Source organism: Trachymyrmex septentrionalis, unplaced genomic scaffold (genome assembly GCF_001594115.1).
Source record: "Trachymyrmex septentrionalis isolate Tsep2-gDNA-1 unplaced genomic scaffold, Tsep1.0 scaffold13, whole genome shotgun sequence".
NCBI classification, from domain to species: Eukaryota; Metazoa; Arthropoda; class Insecta; order Hymenoptera; family Formicidae; genus Trachymyrmex; species Trachymyrmex septentrionalis.
This window is the reverse complement of record NW_017304438.1, coordinates 5,552,979-5,566,141: the sequence shown is the minus strand read 5'-3', so window position 1 is coordinate 5,566,141 and position 13,163 is coordinate 5,552,979. Positions and strand designations below refer to the sequence as shown.

The following is a 13,163-nucleotide window of genomic DNA, read 5'->3' as shown; positions in this document are numbered from 1 at the left end:
TTTTTTTTTTCGAAAACAAAAGTTTTACATGAATAAATTTTTTATTCTACGTTTTTGAAATATTTTTTCATGTAGGATCACTCTTTTCACATTGTATCTCGATTTCCGAAACACTCTGTATATGTATATATACGTATAAAGCGATTCATATCGTTATGTGACGCGTAGGTGAAAACGTGACTATATACTTTCTAATGCCGAAAACTCGAGGTCGAAGCGAACAAATAACTCTAGAATCAAACAACATGATTGAGCTAGCCAATTATTGCGTGGATACCAAAGTGGATACTAATATAAAGATAGGCTTTTTTACCTTAAAACTCCTCACAATAAGAGTTCGAACCCAAATAGATTTCTAGCGTTTCGAGGAGAAAGAGCAAACAAACAGTGATCGGAGATTTTGTGAAATGAATTTTCATTTTAAGAAAATAGTATTTTTAATTAAAACAAATAAAACATAGAGTAAAAACCAGGCAATTAAGAGGTTTAATGCGCGGTAATTGGTGCGATTATATCATATACACATATATTTCGATTGTATCTATTACATAATATACAAAACTGAACGTTCGACTATATTCAAGCCAATCTCAGCAGTCTCAAATCATAGCAATAATTGATAACAATCCAATGTTGATAACGTCAAAGAAATCAAGTGCAGCAAGCAAGTCTCACAGATTACCATATCTGGAGTGTGTATAACTGTCATTATTTTTAATTAACTTCATTTTCTTGTAATTTTTTCTTAAATTTGTGATGTTAAATATTTTGAAATCTCTTTTGCTTGATTGCTATCGTATCTAATCTACTGTGTCTGCGTGACGCTTTTGTTTACAGCAATGTGTTTTGATTGTTACAGACGCATGTCTTGTTGATGGATGCATTTCTACAGAACAACAGGCTCGATCATGTTTCGAGGGTAATGTCCTCCCATCCATCGTATTTGGAACATTTTCTTCGGACCCAGCAATTCGTTCTTCGGGGTGACGGTCCACTTCCTTATGACTACAGACATCTCATTGCCATTATGGTAAATTTCTTTTCTTTCTTGTTTTCTATAAAAATTTTGTAATACAGGGTGTCCCATTCATCACCGGTCGATTTGAATTTTGCGCTATTTTTAAAACGTCAAACCGATTAACCTCAAACTTCACATATGTCATCTAGACAGATGGGAAATTAATAACATCTTCCATTATTAACTCCCAAGTTTGTACATTTAAATAAAAAAAAATTATCAAGATTACTTCAACCGTTTGAGTTTTATTCAAAAAGTAGATCGATCGGTGATGAATGGGACACCCTGTATATGTATATAGTAGATCTGAGATAAATTTTTTTGTACTTCATTAATTGATTTTTCACAAGAAAGGAGCATGGGGGTCCTTAAGACCCCCACTAAAGTTTTATGTTATTGGTTTTAGAAGATATTAAACAATTTTCCACCATACAAAAAAGTCACAACACATGAACTTCATACAAATACAATAATTAGCCTTGTGAATAAAATAAAATTGCGGCAAATATAAGATAACGAAACATAAAATTACTATTCCAAATTGTTGCACTATTTAAAAATTAGGAAAATATCCCAGGGACTCACTTACAACTTACAGGTTAAATATATTCCTACGACTTTTTAATATACATTTAATTAAATCGACAATGGAAGGTAACTGGAGCGATTGAAAGATGTATACTGGCGTTAACTTTAGGATTTTATCTTGTTCAAACTTTAGTTCATTAATCTGCAAGATTTGAGATGAAATAAGTTTCTTTTTTTAAAAGCTCTTGGAAATTTTTTTTTCATTAAATGCTTAGCTTTTTGAATGTAATTTGTATATTCAACAGCGCGTAAGAGAATTGTTACTCAGCTAAGTTACTCTTCTTCGCGTTGATGATGCGTCTTCATTTTTTTCTCTTAAGTTCCCAGATCACTCTTGATGAACGACAGCGGGTCACCGGGTCAAAGATTATCGCAAACTGAGTAAATGCAGCGCGTGTGTGTTTCGTAATGCCGCACATGTTCTCGTGAAAAGCAATTGGTGAAGATGTGAAAAATAACATTGACTGTTCCTTTATGATCTTTACTCGGTAATCTACGCATTCGTTTGCATTACTTTTAGCTATTTGTGCAGTATGAAAATATGCCATTTGTTGTATGAAATTATATAACCTTATCTTTTGAACATGCAGAAATACACGCGTAAGAATCATCTTGAAAACATACTTTCAATTGTAACCGCGTTATGTCATAATTGAGACATAAAAAAAAAAAAACATTCAGTAAGATAAATGTTCTGTTTTCGAATTAGATATAGCCTTTTCATTTTTCTATGAATGATTACATTTTTATAGTGAAAAGCTTGTTTACATTGCGTATAAGTACTTTACGGACTATAAATAAAACGCAGGAGAATGTCGAATCGAAGGTTCGCGTATAAGAATTTGACAAGCTCATATTTTTAAATAAATGAGTCATTTATCATTCAGTGCTCAGAATACGAATTTTGTGCGAGAAACAGGCTTGTCTAGATAACGCGCGCAAGTGGAAAGATAAAATTGATTTGCCGGTTTTACTTTGCATTGTAGGAATAAATTCGCAATATGCTGAATTATGAAAAATAATATGCATCTTTAAGATCGCAAGATTTTTTTATCGCTCTCCCGAAATCGTTAAATATTTTATGCCATCTTCAAATATTTATCGGTCTCCGAAATATATTCGGATATCTTACAACTTAGAAATATTTTCAGCAAGTATTTTGGAATATTTTTTTCCGCGTTATTCGAGAAACCTGTTGTTTTTCACAATCAGCCTTCAATTGAATTCAAAGCGAGTTTATTAAATATATCTTGCCATTTTTTTTTTAACTCGCATTTTCATTTCTTGCAAAATTAAGACGGCTTGTCAAAGAAACTCGTTTCTCAAGTTAAGATCTTACTTCTTCTCTGTAGGCTATCTCTGTAGTACTACTCGTATTAGCTAATGCACGGTTGGCGATTGAATATACAATATATTTCCGTAAATGCATATATAAAGTATAAGATCAGAGAGACTATAGTGTTGTTAGATATGCGATGTAAGCGCGAGAGCAGGTATGCAGATTCCGCAAACTGGTTTGCTCTAAATTGTCGAGTTAACGGCTGTTTGACGAGCATTTGCGGCCGCAGCCGACTTTGTTTATTACAAAATTCCATACTAGACTGTAAAATTGCTATCTGTACAGGATACAATATCGAGGTTACAGCTTCCGCCTTTGAATGATACATAGTCGTGATCGGATGTCATTGTGAGCCATTGCGAGCTTGATTCTGTACTCAACTGATTTGAACAATTCACATATTAGACAGAGATTTTCTTTATTACTTCCTCAAAACTCGAATCGAGAACGTTACGTTATTCAAATATTTACTTAATAATAATGTCGTGATATATTTGACTGATCTAAAAATTTATTAATCGATTTATATTTAACTGTCGCACTTTTCGCGTTTTTCTCACGTAATCTCGGGACTTGAACTTTAGTAATCTTAATTTGATATCTCGAGAAGTACGTCAGTAGACTGGTGTGATAGACAAACTATCATCGCAGTGTATCGATCGAGAAATATTTTATCTCGATAAAACGGAGTGATGTGCGGACAAGGACGAAGTAAATTATTAGATGATACGCGCGAATGTGATAAAATGATAAGGTATCTGAAAAACAGCTTTTCTAGTAAACATTGTACTTGTTTCTTCGAAATGTGATTTGCGATCATTTTGGATTACTCATGAAAAATTACACTGGAAATTACACTGGAAATTAATAACATTATATAGGGGATAGCTGTTTAAAAAATTCATATCAATATTTTTCATTTAAAAATAGAAATGATAATGAAATGCAGTTGATTCTGTATTGATTTGTTCTCTGTGTTATTATATAGTTATATTTTATTAATCATTTAGCTATCAGACAGTTTGCATGCAGAATAAATTATTAAAGGAAATACACAGAAAAGTCTTTGAAGATAATTATCATTGTTATCGTGAAGCACATTGTCTCGGTTTTGCGTTTATATATCTTCTAAATTAATGCAGGTATAAAATTGTTGCTATTATCAACATACGAAAACATTGATTACCATATTATATCAATAATTTTATATTGATTATATCAGTCATTTTAATGAGCTTAATAGCCGTCCATTTATTTCAAAGACGGTATGCATATAGCGTAGAAAAAAAAACGTTAACTTATTACAGTTATTATCAGGAGCGAATTGCATCGATATAAGTTTACGATGGAACGTAAACCTTATATACGATAACAGTATATTATTTCTGGGGAAAGAAATAAAATTGCTTTTTACAAAAGTATCTCGATTCTATTTATAATTATTGCACAAATAATACTGAAGCATCGATATGGCGATATCGAACTGTCTGAGATGTTATAAACGCGCGTTTTTCGCCAATCATCGTTCGCACATATTGTTATTCTCGTCGCCGCGATAATGCCTTTACTTTCAGTGTTTTATCATCTTCCCAATCCCCGTCTGATAATCGAGTGAAAAATAGAGATCGGTATCACCTGCCGGTAAATTTCTTCGCGCAAGGCACGATAATTAATGACTCGTGGATCGTTGCGTGAAATGATAAGTAATGCAAATTTCCGTAATTGATGAATTTGACGTTAGTCTCAACGATCGATTATTAATAAGGAAAGCACGCTAAGATACTTCCTGGGGAGATCCCCGACTGAATTCTGAGGAGGGTAGGCGAAAATGTATTTGGCGAACTCCGCTCTTATCGTGATTCTCGAATCGATCGATCTACCGCTTCTCACAGTAAACACATGTCTTGTTTGCGTACCTCGTCCCAATCCCTATTATCTCACTCTCTTCTCTTCCGCCATCGTTTCTCTCTCCTTCGATCCCGCTTTTTTTTTTTCACTCGCGCTCGCTCTTCCGCCCCTTTAGCCGTGGTATTACCATGTCCTGTCACGATGATCGATCGATTCTGTCGACTCTGTCAGGATCGTGCTGCATCCGACGCCCACGCGAGATTCTCGCCGGGTTGGCGAAATGACGAGTCAGGGGTGCTAAACTGACGCGTTTCATGCCCGCGGGGCTTTGCGAAGTTAGCCACGCGGGAATAAATAGATCGTCGTCGAGTTCACGTCAGATAATTTAAATAATAGCACCTCAAATAATAGCGTGTTTTTTTTTTCACTACGTAAAACCCATATTAAATTTTTCGGAAAAATAGTTTCTTTTTCAACAAAATACGACTAACCGCATCATTAAGTTAAATTTTTCACTGTTAACGTCTATTGCAATACATTGTAACGAGACTATTAGCGTACTTAAAATGGTAAATGCCCAATGTTAAGCGCTCGTGACTCTTCTGTGTATCTTTAATGATACACATTTTAACGCATTTTATTTTAACATCGATATCGATGGTTCCATTATTGCCTTAACTACACTCGCGAACAAATGTGTCTCTGGTTAAAATCTCATCGCTATTAATTTATAAAACCGATGAACGTGAAAATCTCTATGGAAGGTCACGGGATTTATTCATTCGTTGGGGGATGCAGGATTGAGCGTGGCGCGTATATCCTTAAAACGGACGTTGCTGTTCGTCACGTGCTGGAAATGATTGTGAGCGTGATAACGCGCGATATTGGCGGCCGCGACCTCCGTGCAATTTTACCCTCCGATGCATCATCACGTCGTTGTCAATTCGCCTATCGCCGGTCGAAATTTGTTATTGAAAAATGCATACGGCAAGCCGCTACGGCCTCCCCACGAAATCGAGCCAATAACTCCGGCGCTCGTCCTCGAAAATTTCGTGGGACGGGAAACCTACCGTTTTATCGTGCGCTCGATGCGCGATATCGCACGTACACATGTGCGCGAATACACGTGCGTCGACGGCAATAATGCACGGCGACGCCGCCACTCCGGCACTCAATACGCGAATAGAAATTTCTCGCGGGGCAAAATTGCGCCCGTCGTTTTTATTCGACCCTTATTTCCCTACGGGTAGTGTCTTATCGATGGACATTATCTGCGTGCTAGTTCTGCAGACCTGTGTGTATCTGCTTATTGTGATGTACGGGCCTGAGGTAAGCGTGATAATCGAGATTACAAGGCCTGCACCGGCTCGAAGCTTAACGGCCATAAATTAGTTGATTTATTATGTAGCGCGGGGTGCGCATTGATTACGCTATAATTATATTACATCATTACACGACGCGGCATTTAATACATCCGAAATATACGCTTGTTTGAATCATATGAAATGTTTTTATCGCGCATATGGATCTCGTCTCTTTAATACGTATTTAAATTGCGTTTTCAATCAAACTAGCGAGTTGCTCGCAATGGTAGGAGACCAGAAATAGAAACGCGCTTTTAAAATACGGTCTGTCGCTAATGATAGTCTTTCGTGTTCGTATTAAGAATCTTAGCTTCAGATTTCTCACTCTCTAAATCCTTTGGAACGAAATCTGATTCTAGAGAGTGAAATTCTGTCACTCTTGAAAAAGAGTGACAAAATTTTTGCAATCTTTTAGAGTGAAAGTTTATTCTTTAGAATGAGATTCCACTCTAAAGAATGTAGAAAGAAATTTTTTTCGTACATTAACAATAAGTGTGAGAATTTTTTAGTCATCAGATCAATTAATTACTTGACAGGAATAATAGATTTCAGGAAAAGTAGAAAAGATCAAGTTAAGTATTACTTATATACAGTTAGAATTAACGCAAATCTTTTCCGTCAAAGTACTTCTGTCAACGCTGCTGTCCTGCATTGTCGAAATGATGGTAAAAATACATTAATCTGAACTGCATTTATGTTATATGTATTTGGAAAAAAGTTGATTGGTCCTGGAATATTGTATAACACTTAATTATTTTTCTCTTTTCTGTAAATTCTATCCTGTCAAGTGATTAATATCTGGTGACTTAAAAATTTTTATATTGATTGTTAATTTTTGAGTAGACTAAAGGATGTCTGAAGCTTTTCATTCTTGATATGGACAAGAAGGTTTTGCAATTTTTTAAAAACGCGTTTTCACTTCAGATCCTCCTTTGTCAGAGAATTACAACTCCTTTCGGATAACCATCGAAAAATTTGTACGATCCCTTTTAATGATGTACGATTTAGTAGATAATAATCTCTCAGTGTAGGGGAGACGATTACGTTAGAAACGTTGTCTGAGGGTGGCATTAAGCGTCGTGGATGATGCGAGAGAGAGATAAATTGACGAGAACAGGTTTGGAGATCTATCTTAATGTAATTTCAGGCTGCGGGTAGGCACCAATGTAGCTACCTTATAAACCTGCAGAAGGGAGAATTCCTTCTTCAGGGCGGTGACCCTTCATGGCTCCAAGGCCTTAGATCGATTCCGGGGAAGCTGCAAGATCTCTATGAGATCAACAAGATCCTAGCTCATAGACCGTGGCTCCTGAATAAATCGCACATAGAGGTAAGCGCGCGGGATTTCGAATTCATGCATAGAATTCACATGATGTTCGAGGACGGTGATGCAATACAAATGTTTGTATTTTCAGAAATTGACTAAGGGCGATGATAATTGGTCCTTAGCGGAGGTTGTCCATGCGATAGTTCTATTAGCCCACTTCCATTCGTTGTCCTCTTTCGTATTTTCTTGTGGAATTAACGAGGAATTGGATAACGTGACCGGTCATCATTATAAGGAGAACATCCAGGACAATAGTAGTAAGATACCGCCTGCCAAAGATAAGCTCACGAGCCCTAAAAAGATCCCTAACGGAGACGGCAAGACTGGTACGTAATATTTATTATAATATTTATTATAATATTTGCTAGCAAAAGGAATGGAATATTATATTTCTAACGATGATTATGAATTGTGTAAAATTATCCGTTTTTACATGGAAAGAATAATTTTGCTGAAGTGTCGACAATTTTCTAGACAGATCTGAAAATAATTTTGTTGGCTGATGAAAATAATAATTTACGTAAGAATGATGAACAATTCTGTCAAATTAATCTAGTAACAAACTTAATGGTTTTGGGAGTTAGCGCTGTAGAAAGTGCGCGATAAATATCAATGTTAGTGTTTAGTCAAGTATCTGACTTTTAATTAGAATAAATAGTTACAAAATTTTAATAATCGCTCGCAAACATGTTTCGGCTAATTTTTTAGCCATTTTCTATACATACTACTTCGAAATATGAGATAGATGCATTCAGTGTTCATCGTGTGTTTGTATCAATAATGTTTCTCTGTGAGGTGATCAATTCTTCTTTTTGAGACTCAGCCAGTTGGATAGTGTCTGAATGATTGTGCAATTCTGTAAAAGATTTTGATATTTTAAAAACTAGAGTGTTTTGAGTCTTACGTAATTATTTTCAGATCTGTATGTAGCTAAATTTTTAGATATTTAAGCAAAACCATCCTTTTCGTGTGTAAGTTCGCTTTTTCGAACATCTATATATAACATTGACAAAAAATTTATAAAACTATAAATTGAAATTGTCACGATTTATAGAAAATTTACCGTCGCCGCCGTCGTCACCGAGCATAGTCGGCGAGCAGGAAGTCGGAGTGGAGACTCTGATGGAACGTATGAAGCGTCTCTCGGAAAAATCCGAGTCCTATCAGATCACGCAGGAGGAGCTTTCTAAGAGATTCGAGACTGTCGAGACGCAATCGGCCGAGCTGGCAGCAGCGCCGCAAAGGAGCAGCTCGGTCCTCGACTCCGATATCGGTCTATTCATCGAGGATCCCACTTTCATCTACCAGGATTTCGCCAAGGTGAGCCTCTTCGGCGCCAGTTTTACTGTGTTAGAAACGACGAAACAGTTAACCCGTAGATACTACGTATCTTAATTGAGTTCGTCCATTTATGTTGATAACGTCAGCGCGACCCTCATGTTATTCAACAACGTGGCGATGATTCCTCGCGCGCGTCCGTTGTTTTTGTACGTCTAAGTTAAGTAGTGTGTAATGGATTAGAACCGAAAGACTTCAAGGTAGCGTGTAGCTCATCCATGAATATTTAAGCTGACTGCCTGTACTCGGCGCGTACGGCTTACGGCTCCGCTCGCGTAACTACTATGAATATTTACCGCGCGACGACGTTGTGTATTGGCTGACTTAAGATAGGCTACGAAGGCGGGGCACAACGCTTACGCCAGGCGTTAATGATAATAAAAAAAGTCGCTTCGCCGAGTACGAGCTTTGCTACTCGTAGGATATTCTTTCATTCCCTAACATGACTCTATACATCTTTTGCGAGACTTTTTAAGATAAATTTTCTCATCTCTTGATGCTTTCTTTTTTTATTGACTCGATGTTTTTCGTCTTTCTAGCGCGGTCAGTTGAACGACATACCGACCTTCCGCGTCCAGGACTACTCCTGGGATGATCATGGTTACTCCTTGGTGAATCGTCTGTACAATGACGTCGGTAATCTTCTCGACGACAAATTCAAGACCGCTTACAATTTGACATACTATACTATGGGCACGCACAACAAGGTCGATACGTCGCGCTTTAGACGGGCGATCTGGAACTATATACAGTGTATGTTCGGCATCAGGCATGACGATTACGATTACAATGAGGTGAATCAATTGCTCGAGCGTAGCCTCAAAACTTTCATCAAGAGCGCCGTTTGCTATCCGGAGCGCGTTACAAAGAGGGATTATGATCGCGTCATGAGGGAATTCAAACACAGTGAAAAGGTAAGTAGAATTATCTTTCAAATGTGTGATCTAACTTGACTAAAGTAATTTAATTGAAAAAAACAAACGAGATATATTCTTTATAATTCTTTAAAAATAAATAATATAATTCTTTTAAAAATAAACTACTTCAATCAAACCGCTTAGCTTTTTTGATTTTTTTAAATTAAAATATATGATTATACATACGGGTAGTACATAATAAGGTTGCATTTCCTATTTCAAATGAATCTCATAGAAATTTAAATAAGCAATAATTTATGTAGATAAGTTTAAAAGCTGACTGTATTAAATACTAAAATACTTGATATTATTCCGATTATTTGGTTGCGAATAACTGCTGTCAGTCTCGTGATAGAAAGTTGAGATTAGCTCGCGTGAAATGCGTTATGCATTTGAAATTAGTTATTTAACATCTATGATAAGGCTTTTATCATGATGAAACAAAAAGTATAAAAATTTATTCTCATACGAGCAGAAGGCGAGGAAACGAGAGATTGTTGGACGTTGTTAAATATCGCCTTTTCCTTTTGTTTTTCAGGTCCACGTGAACCTGATGATTCTAGAGGCTCGCATGCAAGCAGAACTGCTGTATGCCCTTCGTGCCGTGATGCGGTATATGACCTAAAGCGAAGTTCCGCGTCGCTCCCTCGTTTGTCCGCTGTCTGTCAGTCTGCAGTTTGTCGATTTGTTTTCTCGCGCCACGCTCCATGCCGTAAATTCGCAGACTTCATGCGCGCGGCATAGAAGGAGCAGACAAGCGCGATATCATCGAGTCTTATACAGAACATCACATACATATGCACGCGCTATCATAAGGCCGCTTCAACGTCGACTCGTGAATTGCGGCGATAGCGAGCAATCGCGATTCTTCAGCGAGTGCTGAAAAAGGCGATAGTGGAAGAGCAAAAGGAAGAAGAGAAAAATGCTAATTGTGGGGAAAACAGAAGATCATAATATTTGGCCATTCAGCTGCGCTTTTGGCGCGATTCTTCCGATGGCGCCTCAACGACGAGACCAACGCGTCTTTATTTCTCATGCGGCTCACGAACATTGTCGATTGCACGTTTCGTCTATTCGCGTAATAATAAAGTAGAGTTGATGGCGAATGGAGTGTTTCTCCGCACTTGTTTGAGAGAAGATTGTGAAGAGATCATAAAAAACGGAGGAAGAAATTGTGCGAACAGACAGGAAGACATGACAAGGAGAGGAAAGATTTATAATTTGTTTTGTACATAGACACTCGTATTTTTCTACGTTCGACATTATAGCAGACTGTTATTTGTGCGTTTCGTTTACGTTTCAGATCTGTTAAAAAAAAAAGTTTGCTCTCGCCTTAGAAGCTTTCAAATCGCGCTTTTAACTTGACACATAACACTACACACACACACACACACATTCTTATGTTTGCAATTACCACCTTATGCGCGGTTTATTGAAGAAAACGCATCACTGCAACATGTATTCATATATCAAGCAAGAGAAAAAACTCCGCGCAGATATTTCGTTTCTTCTTTTGTGTCGGATAACTTATGGAGAAATGGGAAATTAATCGTAAGGCTAAATTAAGAAAATATATTAACTCTAATTCCGTCGTGATTTTATCCTTTTCCTCGGATCCGATTTGATTCGACTTCTCCGAGTTCTCATGCTTGTGGCGTACACCTCGAGTTATCGGAACGTCGAATTATCGCATGCGACACAACGCGCGTCGTCGCGAACGTCGGACCGAGAAATTGTCTTTCGCGCTCTGTATATATCTATATATATGTATGTAATGCGTTTTATCTTCGTTTCATTTTGACGATACCTATCCCGTATCAAAAAAAATACCCGTGAAAAAGCTAACATAAAATTGTACCTACTTACCATTCATCGTACGCGTGTGTCGAGCAAACCTTAGACTGTAGGACGATCCGCAGCCGCGTGCATGGGCGTGCAGATTATGTTACGAGTACGCGACCGCGGAGAAAAGAAATGCCTATCGGCTGTGTTTATTTACCGAGGGATGATGCGCCGCTGTTGTTTAGCCGAACGCGAAGAGCGTTGCAAATTCGCTTTAACCCATGCACCATCTAAACCTGCTTTTCCACCTTGAGATTAGCGATGGAAAGTCACGTTCGCGTCGAGCTTTACGCGAGAAGAAAATTCGTTTGGTGTCTCGAAAGAAAAGCAGATTATTGTATCCAGATTGTTGTGCTGAGGGCTTACGCTTGAAGAAGCAGGAAAGAAGTGTCGGCTTGGAGAACGTGATTCGGGATTTTATCCGAATTTTGCGTGCGCCATTGAAAGAACTGATCGATTCTATATGAACACCAATTTCTCGACGCCCGATATTACGCGCGCGCGCGAGGGCGCTTATCAACGAATTTCGATGCCTTCGGCGTAGCGTTCTAATGAAACGTTATATAGAAAGGAAAGAAAAGAAAGAGTGAGAGAGAGAGAGAGAGAGAGAGAGAGAGAGAGAGAAAGAAAAGTTTGATAAAAAGCGATAGGAATCGCGACGCACGGCTGATGGAGGAGCCCTGTCCCTTCTTCGGCGATTATTGATTGCAATCGTGCGGGGATGCCGTTTGTTCGATGTGAAAGTGTTGTGTACGAAGAGGATCGAGGCGAGGCTGTTTAAACAAATCAAATTCTTATAATAGATTGTTAAGGTATATACAGACACGCAACATACACACCTATACACGTACAACACATGATACACACGAAAAGAACGTGGCACAAACTATTACACGCGAAATATACGTGTTCTGTGATCGCATATATCTATATATATGTATACACACATACACATAAAAAAGCGAATATATATATATGTATATATATATAGATACATATATACGCATATTTACGATTAACTCGGCGAAAGAAAGGGAGGAAGAGCGAGAGGGAGAGAGTGATGCGCGTGGCAAATGCGTATGAAGTGCGCACGTAATTGGAAGTTTGATGATTCTACCTGTAGCATTTGTAATTAGGGTGTCTCTTTATTATATAATTGTGCACGTGTGTGTACGTATGCGCGGGCGCGCCTCGGATAATCGATTTATTTACGTGCGCGTTCAAGGACGTGATAATCAGTACTTTGGAATATGAACGTGTTCTCCGTGAACGATCCTTTGATATCGATTCAGCGAACGATCGACTATAAATGGTACACACAGTGAGTAAAAGATCCTGCGAGAAAATTGAAATTGATGCAATTTCAGTAAATTATGATTATTTGAGTTCTGAGGATTGCAAAAAAAGTTTTATTTATCATATATATAATATATTATATGTAATTTATCATATATAATAACTTCATATATATAAATATACTATATATAATATATAGTATATTTAATATATATATTTAGATTTATTTTATACTTATATAAAATTGTACATATGTATAGATGTGTGTGTGTGTGTGTGTGTGTGT

At 37.4% G+C, this 13,163-nt stretch overlaps 1 protein-coding gene across 4 annotated transcripts in view; it reads left to right on the top strand.

Moving 5' to 3' along the window:
- The window catches only part of LOC108756867 (sestrin homolog), a 220,283-nt gene extending 207,325 nt beyond the window's left edge, over positions 1-12,958 (top strand). For all 4 annotated transcript variants that reach the window (XM_018500997.1, XM_018500996.1, XM_018500998.1 and 1 more), the window contains 6 exons: positions 860-1,030; positions 7,305-7,487; positions 7,573-7,810; positions 8,539-8,804; positions 9,362-9,736; positions 10,278-12,958. In XM_018500997.1, the coding sequence (XP_018356499.1) occupies positions 860-1,030; positions 7,305-7,487; positions 7,573-7,810; positions 8,539-8,804; positions 9,362-9,736; positions 10,278-10,364 (1,320 nt within the window). In that variant the 3' untranslated portion in view covers positions 10,365-12,958. The remainder of the gene's footprint in view (positions 1-859; positions 1,031-7,304; positions 7,488-7,572; positions 7,811-8,538; positions 8,805-9,361; positions 9,737-10,277) is intronic.
- Positions 12,959-13,163: the final 205 nt, after the last annotated feature.